Genomic DNA, 13,853 nt, shown 5'->3' with positions numbered 1-13,853 from the left:
GGTAATCCACTGACAGATAAACATGGGAACAGAGAGTTGGTGTAATTTATTCTGGAGTATAGCTGGGATGATGGTGTTGAAAGCCGAACTGAAGTCCACAAAAAGGATCCTTGCATATGTCCCTGGTTTGTCCAGATGTTGCAGGATATGATGCAATCCCATGTTGGCTGCATCATCCACAGACCTGTTTGCTCGATAAGCAAATTTAATACCGATGTAAATATTATCTAATTAAATTAAAACAATGTAGCCTTCAAGTGTTTCTCCTAAACATTGCTTCAAGTTTTTAAAGTAATTATTCAAGAGTCCGTTATAAAGCAGTAATAAAATAACAGTGTAAACAGTGCTTTAATTTATTCAGTAACAGCAGCAATTTAATAATAAAAAAGTGATAAAAAACATTAAAAAATTAATCTAATGAAAAACAGAACTACTTAAAATATTGACACAATCTTTACTGCGTGACTATTCGATTTAAATTAATACAGAACCAATGCATTCACAGTTTGACTGGTAAGCAGACCTGTCATTGACATTTTTGGGGCTTAATACTACTAAAGTATCCAGCCTAGGACGATGAGAGATTTTCTCTTTTTCTTGTCAATATTGTTGGATAATATTAACGATAGGCTTATAACAGCTGCAGCATGGCACAGATTGGATATTTTGAGATATAAGATTTTTGTCCTGTCCGCATCACGTTATACATTAACGGCTGTATATATATTAATATCTGGTCAAGATGGCGCAGATTTTTTCCCGTCTGTTTACACACTCGTAATACATTAACCAGTGTATCTTTATTTCCAGTAGCTGCCAGTGCATTTTAAGTCAAGGCCTTCGGTGCAATTCATGCCATTAATAAAACACAGTTTCACAAAGAATAAGACACAGCATGCCTATCATACATTACGTGGCAGTCAACTAATAATACCAATTGACATTTTAAAAATCGTCCATGCACGAAAGCCAGAACCAAGGAGGTCTAATACCAAGAAAAAGCTCTCTAATAATATTTGCGATTTAAATTTTGCTTGCAATAAATTTTGTTTCGTCAGGGTACACGATTATTTTTCAAAACTTGATCCGACACTGAATGCTCAAGCAGCCTAATTTAAACTTAGAAAAAACATGATGTTGCTATAACAATGCAAAAAGCACTTATCAATTTGCTTGAAGTGAAAGTCAGTCCTCCTTTCCTGTTTAATTAATCGCACGATCATGCAGAACATCTCCTGTTTTTAAATCCATAAGGATCTCTTTCTCAACGGTAATAACAGCAGTGATGACAGCTGACTTGTCAGCAAGATCTCGCACTCTTCGCTTTCAAATTACGTACATCACTTAAAGCATGATTGCGTCACTCAAGGCCAGCTAGAAGGCCTGGACTGGGAAATATCCTAAAGATCACACCCACCAAGAACAAATAAATCAATCTGATTGGCTGATGAATCTGACAATCTGACTTTAGATGCTCATTCATTTGCACTGTTGAGGGATTCTGTGGAAATTCTGAAGACCTGAGGGTGTGGAGCTCAGACTCACGCGCTGCTTCGGCTACGGAGCATGGCTTTGGGCATGCGATATGTGAAACAGTTGTCACACTTTGCTTGTAAGCATTAAGGAATAAATTCTGATTGGATAAACTTTTTGTTTTTTAAATCATTTTTCTAGAGGATCTGTGTGGAACTAGTTGCACAAACTGCATGTTATTGTGTTCAACAGGTAAACATAAGCTTAATCTTTGCATAAGTGTCACTTATACTTAGCTTTTAATTACAATTAGTCATTACTTCTGTCTCAGAACTTCAGTATTTTCAGTACATTTTAATGAATCCAGAGACTGTATAGAATGAGATCGGTCACTGGTATACAGTACCTATGAATGAGAGAAATCTAAGACTGAATTGGCGGCTCCATGTATTGAAGTCCCGCCTTACATTTAAAAGTGCCAGTTTTCGAGAACGCGCATGCATATAAGCTTGATCAATTCAATTCACCATCAGCCAGTTTATTTAATAAACCATTTATTCTGGTAAAAAACAAACAAACGTCATACTAAGACCATTTACAAGTGCCATACATTAAACTAAAGTAGAATTACATGTAATCTGCAATCTCAGTTTCCATGTCATTGTCGCTCCCTTCAGAGGGCTTGTAATCTTCGTCATCATCTTCTTCTTCATCTTCATCTTCCTCCTCTCCGCTGTCGACAGTTTTTGGCCGAGTTCTTTTAGACTTTGGGGTGGATGATGCTACGACAACAGACAAAAAAAGTCATTTTCATTTAGTAATTATTTGTCAGATATTATTATTATTATTATATTTAATAAATATTAGCCACAAATCACTTGTAATCTCCACCAAAAGGGATAGTTCACCCAAAAATTTTAATTCTTTCCCTTATGTTGTTCCAAAAAAATATTACTTTCTTTCCTCTGTGGAACACAGAAGATGATGTAATGCAGAATGTTAGGGACTGAGATAGCCTGTCACCTTTCACTTTCATTGTATGGAAGAAAGATGCAATGAAAGTGAAAGGTGACTGACGCTATCCCAGTCCCTAACATTCTGCATTTCATCATCTTCTGTGTGTTCAGTTTTGGGTGAACTAGCCCTTTTAATATTTGCTTGTAATCTGTCATTATGACTTTGTTTTGGGTATATTTCTGCACATATTGTGTTGTTGTTTTGTTTACCTGGTCGGTTGGCTCGGACGACTTGTTGGATCATTCCAGAGATGATATTCCTGAGCTCATCAGCCGTGTGGGGCAAACACCAGCCATCTCTCTCATCACACACTTCCTCTTTGCCATCATTCTTATGAATAACAGACTTTATTCTAATAATAAAGAAAATAAAGTGTTGCATGGGTGAGAAAGAGAGGGATGTATATTGTCATGGACGGATGGATAAAGAAACAGATCAGTTCTTACTTGTCTACATCCAGATCACACAACTGATAGAACATCTGTCGGTATGGAGGAAGCATCCCCTCCCGGAATATGTAAACAGACTCCTTGAGAGAGAAGATTCCACAAAACCGGTTCAAAACCCATCCTCAATATATTATGGTAGTTGTTGAACATGGCATTAAAGAAATGATAAGTGCCTAATGACTCCAATGAGATACAAGAGCAGGTAAAGGAAAAATTTAATAATACAGAATACCTTCAGTATGTATTTGGCAGTGGCAGGTTTGGGTCGTGATGTTGAAGGACTCTCTTGGATGATGTCGGTCACACTAGCAGGTTGGGGAACTCAAGAATTGAACAAAACAAATATGATCAACATGGTAATCTAAGTTAAGTAATATTTAGCTGATTTATTTACATACTAACAGAATGTGTTTGGACATCTACATTATAACAATGGCAAAATCTGTCAAAATTCAAAATTATTCAAGTCCCCTGACCAGCAATACATTCTGGTGATGTGAATTTAAACACATCAACTAAAACATCAGTAAACAGTCAAAGTAAGTTTTTAATACACATTTGAGTGATTTTGAGAACAAAGAGTTCAGTTTACCCAAATTTTAAAATAAAAAATAACTAATTATCTCCACAAATGTCATGTCAAAAATATTCAACCCCCAAAGTCAATCATTTGTGGAGCATCCTTTATCCTTAATAACAGCAAATAAATGTTTCAGGTAAGTGTTCTCAGGCTTCAGACACCTCTCTATTAGAATTTTTATACATTTCTCATGAGCAAAAGCTTCCAGCTCATTGACATTCTTTGGTTTCTGTGCTGCCACTGCTTCCTTGAAATCCCAACAACGGTTTGCAATGGGATTTGAATGATGGAATGAAAGGGCCATTTAAGGACATTCCACGACCTATCCCTGAACCAGATTTTGAACAACTTGGATATATCCTTGGTGTTATTGTCTTGCTGGAAAGTCCAATGATCACCGAGCTTCAATTTACACACTGAAGGCATCAAATTTTTCATGCCAAAATGGCCTGATACCTGAAAGAATCCATGGTGTCAGTCACATAGTCAGGATAGCTGTTTCCTGCAGCCGCAAAACATCCCCATAACAGGACTGACCCACCTCCATGCTTGACTGTGGGGATGGTGTCATTCTTGTCATCACCTTGTCATCTTACTTCAGACGTACTGCTGACCCATGGGTCTAAAACTCATTTTCAGTTTAGTGTCATACATCTATAAAACCTTCTTCCAGGACTCCACAGGTCTTTCCTAATTACTTCTTGAATATTCAAGTCAACATTTCCCTTGGTGAAGTTTTGCTTTCTTCCACACCCCAAGAAGGTTGCTGTTGTACCATATTTAATAAATGTATGAATGGTGCTGTCAGCTTTGTCTATTAGAAATTGAAGTGCCTTGGAAATGTACTTTTAGCCATGACCTTTCTTGTGTAATGAAATAATCTCCTCTATTAGCTTTTGAGACAGCTCATTTTTTTGGCATAGAAATACATTTGTGCTTACAATGCTAAACTTACATTTTAAAACTTAAATAAGTGCCATTGTAGATTTATGAATTAATTTTGTTTTAAAACAATTACTTGTGTAGCCTTACATATTTAAGAAACAGCTACATGCAATAGGGGTTGAATAATTATGACATGGCTGTATTTGACTTTGAATGTGTCACTCAACTGATATGGATGTAAAGTTTAAAAATTCTGGGTCATCAGAAAAGCATACCTTTGTAAATCCTTACTGTCTTGGGGGGGGTTGAATAATTTCGATTGCAACTGTATATATATATATATATATATATATATATATATATATATATATATATATCACACACACATACATACACATATATCATATACACTGTATATGCTGGGAAATTTAACACATTCATTTGTGCGATTAATAGTTGACTATATAATGCGTTAAAAAAATTTAACACAATTAATGCATTATCCTTTTTTTTACACTTCCTGAAACTTCACCAATTCCAGGAGGTACACACCCGACTCATCCTAGAACAGAAACTGATTGTGTAGAGCAGTGCACATTTAATAATGACATACAATGCATGTCCCGGGTATTCAAAACATGGGAGAGAATTTACTCACTGTCATCTGAAATGGTGTCAAAATCGAAACCGCGTGAAATCAGTATTTGGTGGAATAACCCTGATTTTCAATCACAGCTTTCATGCGTCTTGGCATGCTCTCAAGCATGCTCTCTACCAGTCTTTCACATTGCTGTTGGGTGACTTTATGCCACTCCTGGCGCAAAAATTCAAGCAGCTTGGCTATGTTTGATGGCTTGTGGCCAACCATCTTCTTCTTGATCACATTCCAGAAGTTTTCAATGGGGTTCAGGTCGGGAGATTGGACTAGATATGACATGGTCTTTATCTGGTGCTCCACCATCCACACCTTGATTGAACTGGCTGTGTGGCATAGAACATTATCCTGCTGGGAAAAACAATCCTCAGAGTTGGGGAACATTGTCCGAGCAGAAGGAAGCAAGTTTTCTTCCAGGATAACCTTGTACATGGCTTGAATCTGCCTGATTACAGCCTTGCTGAAGCACCCCAAGATCATCACAGATCCTCCATCTGGTCATCTAATGGTTAGACGAAGACCTGGAGAGGCCTTTAAGCCACAGTGTCTCGCACCCAACAGCAATGTGAAAGACTGATAGAGAGCATGCAAAGACGCATGAAAGCTGTGATTGAAAATCAGTGTTATTCCACCAAATATTGATTTCTGAACTCTTCCTAAGTTAAAACATTAGTATTGTGTTGTTTAAAAATATGAACTTGTTTTCTTTGCATTACTCAAGGTCTGAAAAATCTTCAGTTGTCATTTTCTGCAAACAATGCTCTAAATGACAATACTTTTATTTGGAATTTGGGAGAAATGTTGTCAGTACTTTAAAGAATAAAACAAAAATTTTCATTTCACTCAAACACATACCTATAAATTGTAAATCCAGAGAAATTGATGATTTTGCAGTGGTTTCTTAATTTTTTACCAGAGTTGTATACACACACACACAGTATATTAAATGTATATAGAATATCCTGTAAATATCCTATTCTGTGCTGTACCTGCCCTGTGGACAGTGGTTGGACGACTGTAATGATAAGCACTTCTCTTAGGTTTCACCAGCATGTCATTAACACCATATCCTAGAAAAAACAGAAAGACAGGAAAAAATCATGCAAGTATCCACATTTATTTTCAAAGCTGGGGTCATCATGTCCACACTAATCCATTTTCAGTTTCCTACTGTCATCGTTTCCAAAGTTTTTGGTGGAGGAAAACGCAGTTCCAGTGTGGATGAGGGGCATAAACGTAGCAAAATCAATGCGCTTTTTAAATGAAAATGGATTACAATGGATGTGGCCTAAATTATTGGAATCATTGCACTAACTGACATGAGGCTGAGCACTTTTTTAAGTTTGTCTAAGAATTGTTTCAAATTTTAGATCTGTTTAATCAAAATTGTGTTGCAGTTGTTTATGTGGTTTGGCTGATCACTCACCGTGTTTCATTCCATAGCGGATCCTGAAGTCCAGAACCTGGTATTTTTTTGCTTCTGGTGTCTTCCGAGGATCATAACCAAATCTGACCCACAAACTCCTCCACGGCCCTGTCAGCTACACATTAAAACTACTTTCATGAGGTGTGTTCATATGTTTTAGTATAAATAGCACACATACCCAAAACATATCAATACGTTAACAAACCAAAATATTAAAGCTGCTGTATGTAATTTCTGTGCCACTAACTGGACTAAATGGAATTGCAAAAATAAATATAATTTCCAATCAGGTTTCCCAAACACTCCCCCATCTGCCATTGTCCAGAGAAACATATAGTCCCACCCAAAATCATGCCATTTGTTGAGTCAATGTTTTAATACTCAAACAGAGCAATGTTTTGAAAGCACCACAGTGTAAAAATACACTCTTCTGGAAGTCAACCTACAAATGGCTTACTTAGTTGTCTCAGTGCATTAACCTGGGTGATTAAGTAATTAATTTTCTCACCATGTAGTAGGCCATAAATGGGAGGAGGTGCTTCAGTTTCTCTGGGTGAATGTTGACATTGGCCTTGACGGCGTTGCGGGACCATACGGGCCTTGTCTCAAAAAGCTGTGTGGGTGAAGTCAAATGAATCAACATTTCCACAAATAAAAGAGCTTTGAATCACAAGTAGGATTAGAATCCTCCACCTCCACCCCCCCCATACATGAAATAGACGTATAGCAATTTTACCAACCTGTTTCATATGTTCCTCTGCCTTTAAATCACTAGTATGGACACAGAGCTTCCTCCAGCTGATCACAGCAGCTTCCAGAGGCTCTGATGGTATGGTCTTATCATCAAAGTTGACAAAAATGGCATTGTTTGGCCGGCGAGCCCGATTCTGGGCAATAAGATGATCCTTACAGAAAACAGACTGGACTGCAGTTTCCCTGTTACTGTATATTAGGAAGTGATGCCAAACAAATTCAATAAATCAACAAATTCAATAATCAACAAATCAAATATCTAAAACATATGTACAGCTGATCTTGCTCAATGGACAGAGCAGCATCTGACCATTCATGACAAATATTTTTGTTACCCACTACTTATCAATAGACCTTATTCAGAGTAGCGCCATGTTTGATTATTGAAGTGAATGAAAATGAGGAAGAGGGATTGACTTATTTGATTACAGTTTCGTCGGTGGCATGCACTAAACCATATAAAGGTCCTAGAACATGTCAACAACTTGTGCTTTTTTGGAGTTTGTTGTCTACTTAAAATTATTTGTCTGTGGAATGATCAAAAACAGTTGTAACAACAGTACAACCCTGTGGTGATGTGGGGACTTTGGTGACGGTGGTTCCGGAGAGGGAGGAACTCGGACCGGAGGTGAACTTAAAAGCCACCGATCGAGTCACCCCGACACTGGTGGAGACCACCTCTCACCATCCCAAGTCACAGAGGTTGCCAGGTTGCAAACGGAATTTTCCGACGTGTTCTCACCTCTACCCGGTCGTACTAATCTCATAGAGCACCATATTGAAATGACCCCAGGGGTAGTTCCTACCAATTACCCGAGCACAAAAAAGTTGTTGTTCGGAAAGAATTAAAGGACATGCTAGATATGAGGGTAATAGAAGAATCCCATAGTAACTGGGCCAGCCTGGTGGTTTTAGTTCCTAAGAGTGATGGCTCGATCCAGTTCTGTGTGGATTATAGAAAAGTGAATGCGGTGTCTAAATTTGATGCATACCCGATGCTTCGGATTGATGAGCTGCTCGATCGGTTAGGCACGGCTCACTTTTATTCGACACTGGATTTAAAGAAGGGATATTGGCACATCCCCTTAAGTCCCATGTCCTGTGAAAAGACAGCATTTTTCACACTGTTCTTAAGATTACACCAATTTGTGACGCTCCATTCGGTTTGTTTGGGGCCCCAGCTACGTTTCAGCGGCTCATGGACAGAATCCTCAGGCTGCACGCTGCTTATGCCGCTGCCTATCCAGATGACATCATCATTTTCAGTAATGATTGGCGGCAGCACCTGCTGCATCTGAGGGCTGTCCTGAGGCTGTTCAGACGGGCGGGACTCATGGCAAACCCAAAGTAGTGCGCAATTGGGCGGATGGATGTACAGTATCTAGGCTTCCACTTGGGTCACAGGCAGGTGCGGCCCCAAATTTATAAAACCGCAGTGATTGCAGCCTGCTCGAGACCTAAGACCAAAAAGGAAGTGAGACAGTTCCTAGGGCTGGCTGGCTATTATCGCAGGTTGTTCCTGATTATTTGCAGGTCACCAGCCCGCTGAATGATCTTACTAAAAAGGGGGCACCAGATCCGGTCCAGTGAACGGAGCCGTGTCAACAGGCGTTCACGCAGGTGAAAGCTGCACTTTGTGCCGTTATTGCACTCTCCTAACTTCACTCTTCCTTTTATCTTGCAGACGGATGCATCGGACAGGGGGTTGGGAGCAGTACTGTCCCAGATGGTGGAGGGGGAGGAGCGCCCCGTGCTGTACATTAGTCGCAAACTCTCGCTGAGGGAGACTAGGTACAGCACAATTGAGAAGGAGTGTTTGGTTGTCAAGCGGGTGGTCCTCACCCTCCAATACTATCTGTTGGGGCGTGCTTTCACCCTCTGTTCGGACCACGCCCCACTCCAGTGGCTCCATCACATGAAGGATGCCAGTGCGTGGATCACCCGTTCGTATCTAGCTCTCCAGCCTTTTAAGTTTGAGGTGGTCCACAGGCCGGGGCACAGATGGCTTTGTGGATTTCCTCTCCAGAAATGGGGTTGAGGGAGTAAGTGACAGGCCGGATGGCTCCCTGGCCTGAGTCAGGCGATGGCGGTATGTGGGCGTGGCCGAGTGATGCCTGTGGAGAGCGAAGCCGGGAGAGGAAGAACGGTAAGGATAGACACCTGTGGTAAATTATCTCAAACAGCTGTTCTGTATTGCAGCAAGAGCCGGAGAGGGATAAAAGGGCAGTCCAGACCGCCGGAGGGGTCTGGACACAGTCTTCATGTGTGCATTCAGTGTGATTATGCTGAGAAGCAAACAGACTGTGTGTTCAGCTGCAAAGTTTAGAAATAAAGATTTACATTGGATTGTTTGCCCAACTCCAGCTTCCTCCTTCACAAGAAAGTCAGAGAACTGTCACAAACCCATTAAAGAGATGGAAAAGAGTCCCACCCAAAATCATGCCATTTGATGAGTCAATGTTTTAATACTCAAACAGAGCAATGTTTTGAAAGCACCATAGTTTAACAATACACTCTTCTGGAAGTCAACCTACAAATGGCTTACTTAGATGTCTCAGTGCATTAACCTGGGTAATTAAGTAATTAATTTACTCACCATGTAGTAGGACATAAATGGGAGGAGGTGCTACAGTTTCTCTGGGTGAATGTTGATATTGGCCTTGACAGCGTTGCGGGACCATACGGGCCTTGTCTCAAAAAGCTGTGTGGGTGAAATCAATTGGGCAGGTGGAAGTACGGTATCTGGGCTTCCACTTGGGTCACAGGCAGGTGTGGCCCCAAATTTATAAAACCACAGTGATTGCAGCCTGCCCGAGAAGTGAGACAGTTCCAAGGGCTGGCTGGCTATTATCGCAGGTTGGTCCTGATTATTAGAATGTCACCAGTCCGCTGACAGATCTTACTAAAAAGGGGGCACCAGATCCGGTCCAATGGATGGAGCCGTGTCAACAGGCATTCACGCAAGTAAGTCAAAGAACTGTCACAAACCCAATAAAGAGACGGTAAGTCTATCCCTCATAGCCTTGTTTTCATCCCTGTCATGGCGCTGCTATGAATAAGGTCCATAAGCAAAAAATACAGTGACCATAAATACTGATATAGCATTAACATTTACAGATTTAAGGTGAACTTATTGGCTTCCAGCTAGAGATCAATAGATTTTTTTGTATTTAATTTTTTATGACTGATACCGATACTGAATTTTAAAAAATGTTTTAAGTGTCCGATAATCAATATGCAATACAGATTTTTTAATTATTGTTTTATTTTAAACACAATTATATCAAAATAATTTATTACTAACCTCTGAAGGTGAACAGCCTGCTTTACAAGACCTGCTTTACTCTTTGCTTAATTAATGTAACTTAACATTTTTAATATTTTCAAATCTGAGACTTGCATGATTTGTCTCACTATGTAAGTTCATCTTTTTTTGGGGATATATCTATGAAGGACGAAACCTGCAAAAATAGTAAATAAATTTAATGCAATACATTAAAACCACTAAATAAATACAGTAAATAAATCTGCATTTTGCTGCAAATATAAATATATAAACAATAAATGTTTCAAGATACATACAAATAAATAAATAAATAAATAAATGCACAGATCAATGCAAAAATAATACAATATAAAACATATAAAGGGTTGGGAAAACACAATATTTAAAGTCGATTTTTAATTCTACATTTCTATATTTCTTTAATAATTCATTTTTATTTCTGTATGTAGCTCCATATTTATTTTTCTTTTGCACAGCATGCTAATAAGAGGATGTCAACAGCTGTTCATGCATCAGTCAAACTATCAAATTAATAACAGGTAGATCCTCAAGAGCAATGGGAGTTTGGTGGGAGTTTGCAGTTTCAACATTGCTATGCGAGGTAGCGAATTGTTTGGAGAATCGTAAGAGAGAGATCCTTTGATAAACTTTATTTCATTTATTGATTGTGAAAATTCTGTTATGTCATTATTAATGTCATAGTCAAGCGAAGCACTTCTACAATGAACAGCCAATGGAGTCATAAATTCCGCCTACTGATTTCGATTGACATCCTCTCATTAACATGTTGCATGAAGGAAAAATAAATATGGAACTACATACAGAAATTAATGAATAATTAAAGAAATATAGAATTAAAAATCGACTTTAAATTTTGCATTTCCCCAACCATTTATTTGTTTTATATTGTATTATTTTTGCACTGATCTGTAAATGTATTAATTTCATTATTTGTATATCTCCTAGCACATTTAATTATGTATATATGCAAGAATATGCTGATTTATTTATTTATTAATTTTGCAGGTTTCGTCCTCTAAATATCTAATGTATTGGTAGACTTAAAAGAAACGATAACTAATAAAAGGAAAAGTATAAATATCTGTTAAAAATATCATTAAACTGATTATCGATCTTTCTCTATTTCCAGCCTCAGTCTACCTGTGTTTAAGAATACATATCCTTCCCCAGCTTACCTGTGTTGTACATCCGGCCGATAGTAATATTCCACAGGCGTGTCCAGACGGGAGAAGATGGGAGGAGGAAGGAAGAGAGGCACCGGTTTGTCGTAGAATTCTTTCTTCTCAGGTTTACTCAAAATTATCTTGTCATACAAAGACACCTGTTTGCCATCTGGATCATTGTGAGTCGCCAGATATTGGAAGTCAGCCATTACTGAATAAAAGGTTTAACAGGGTGAGATTCTGTGATAGTAGTTTTTTTAATTATTAAAAATAATAGTGCAAAAGAACAAAACGAAAAGAACAAAACTACTATGTTTTCTATAAATACTACTAGGTAAAAGTGAAACCTTGAAATTTATAGGTGGTTCCTATGAGTCCCACGATTTCTACGCTGATTTGGGTCTCCCCACTGTTTCCTTTGCGTGTTCTGCGACGCACCTTGAGAAGCAGGTTGGTGGAGGAGTAACGATTCCCATACACAGGATGGCAGAATGGGTCTTTCGGCCGAAAGCGGAGTTCCAGTCTTTTGGAGGAATCTCCATATATCTGTTCATAGTGAAAAAGATCTCTGATTAAAATACAATCCACTGTACTACTCACATTTAATAATCTTAAAGGGATAGTTCACACAAAATGCAAAATTCTCATCATTTACTCAACCTCATGCCATCCCAAACGTGTATGACTTTCTGTCTTCTGCTGAACACAAACAAAGATTTATAGAAGAATCTCAGCACTGTAAGTCCATACAATGCAAGTGAATGGTGGCCAGAACTTTGAAGGTCCAAAAAGCATAAAAAGGCAGCATAAAAGTAATCCGTATGACTCCAGTGGTTAAATCCATATTTTCAGAAGCGATAGGTGTGGGTGAGAAACAGATCAACATTTAAGTACTTTTTACTATAAATTCTCCTCCCTGCCCAGTAGGTGGTGATATGCATGAAGAATGGGACTCGAAAAAGATTGCACAAATGAAAGTGGAGATTTTATAGTAAAAAAGGACTTAAATATTGATGTTTCTCACCCACACCTATAAATCACTTCTGAAGACCACTGGAGTCATATGGATTATTTTTGTGCTGCCTTAATGTGCTTTCTAGACCTTCAAAGTGCTGGTCACCATTCACTTGCATTGTATGGACCAACAGAGCTGAGATATTCTTCTTAAAATCTTTGTTTGTGTTCAGCAGAATAAAAAGAAAATCATACACATCTGGGATGGCATGAGGGTGAATAAGTGATGAGAGAATTTTCATTTTTGGGTGAACTATCCCTTTAATGCATTTGTTATATGCTTTAAAGTACACACACACACTACTTTATAATTTATTAGTAAAATACTTTTATGACCACTTTTATTTTACTTATGTTACTACTTATTCTTTGTAGTTGACAACTGTATTCTTAAAAAAAAAAAATCTTATTTTAAATTTCAATAATTAATATACATGTAGTTTTTAATAACATCATATTAATTGAGAAACTACATGGATTATTTGTGCTCTTAAAAAAATATTGGTCACATCGCAGGACCATTTAAAATGAGCTAGTAAAGGCAAAAAGGTGATTTAAAAAAGGGAAACTTTTAGCAGTTAAAGGACCTACAACAAATGAATTTATCCAACTATTGTGAATCTCTTCACTACAAAGCATAATTTCACCTCTCCCCTTCTGACATCAAACCACCATGAATTAAAGGGTTGATATACAAGTTATAAGACTGACCTACCCATCAACATGGTATAAAACTGCAAAACACATCAGTCTAACTAAACCATTTGGCTGTTTCATTTAAAGCATAAACAGAATATCATCACCTTGGACACCCCTTCTTCCCGTCCAATGCTGTCCAGCATTTTCTCCACATTGTTTACAACTCCCGGGTATTCAATACACACTAGATTAGTTTCAGGCAGGGACAATGTTGCTGTATTGCCTGACGCAACAGCTGACTCTTTGCTTTCTCCTCTGTTTTCACCAGCCACTGTTTCTGAAGAAGCAGGATTGCTTGTAATCGACTGATCCATCTTTGCGAGATTTTTTTGGACGACTATGCGTAAGTAAAACTAATTTTTAATTGTATATTACTAGCATCGTAAACAATCACACTGCGCAGCAACGTGTCCGCGTTGAAAACCATCCGGG

At 38.3% G+C, this 13,853-nt stretch overlaps 2 protein-coding genes across 3 annotated transcripts in view; one reads left to right on the top strand and one right to left on the bottom strand.

The window, feature by feature from the left end:
* Positions 1-13,853, top strand: part of LOC127428617 (transcription factor TFIIIB component B'' homolog) — a 169,498-nt gene that overhangs the window by 127,262 nt on the left and 28,383 nt on the right. The window lies entirely within an intron of this gene.
* Positions 2,003-13,838, bottom strand: gtf3c5 (general transcription factor IIIC, polypeptide 5). 2 transcript variants are annotated; one of them, XM_051677082.1, is made up of 11 exons: positions 13,526-13,838; positions 12,056-12,254; positions 11,721-11,919; positions 7,226-7,427; positions 6,994-7,098; positions 6,486-6,600; positions 6,049-6,129; positions 3,172-3,260; positions 2,937-3,019; positions 2,700-2,842; positions 2,003-2,255 (listed from the first exon to the last, which is right to left on the bottom strand). In XM_051677082.1, exons 1-11 carry the CDS (start codon positions 13,733-13,735, stop codon positions 2,101-2,103), a joined length of 1,581 nt encoding a protein of 526 aa, XP_051533042.1. In that variant the 5' UTR covers positions 13,736-13,838; the 3' UTR covers positions 2,003-2,100. The 2 variants fall into 2 exon arrangements, with proteins under 2 accessions (XP_051533042.1, XP_051533043.1); XM_051677083.1 differs by having other exon boundaries at positions 12,147-12,254; positions 13,526-13,556.

Source organism: Myxocyprinus asiaticus, chromosome 38 (assembly GCF_019703515.2).
Source record: "Myxocyprinus asiaticus isolate MX2 ecotype Aquarium Trade chromosome 38, UBuf_Myxa_2, whole genome shotgun sequence".
In the NCBI taxonomy this organism is placed as follows: Eukaryota; Metazoa; Chordata; class Actinopteri; order Cypriniformes; family Catostomidae; genus Myxocyprinus; species Myxocyprinus asiaticus.
This window is presented reverse-complemented; position numbering and strand designations above follow the sequence as displayed.

Excerpts from the sequence above, each read along its gene's own strand:
- gtf3c5 (XM_051677082.1), bottom strand. The coding sequence starts at position 13,735 with ATGGATCAGTCGATTACAAGCAATCCTGCTTCTTCAGAAACAGTGGCT. Across the intron at positions 3,261-6,048 it reads AACCACTGTCCACAGGGCAG|TTCCCCAACCTGCTAGTGTG; the intron begins GTACAGCACAGA and ends TCAATTCTTGAG. Across the intron at positions 2,843-2,936 it reads TGTGATCTGGATGTAGACAA|AATAAAGTCTGTTATTCATA; the intron begins GTAAGAACTGAT and ends CTTTATTATTAG.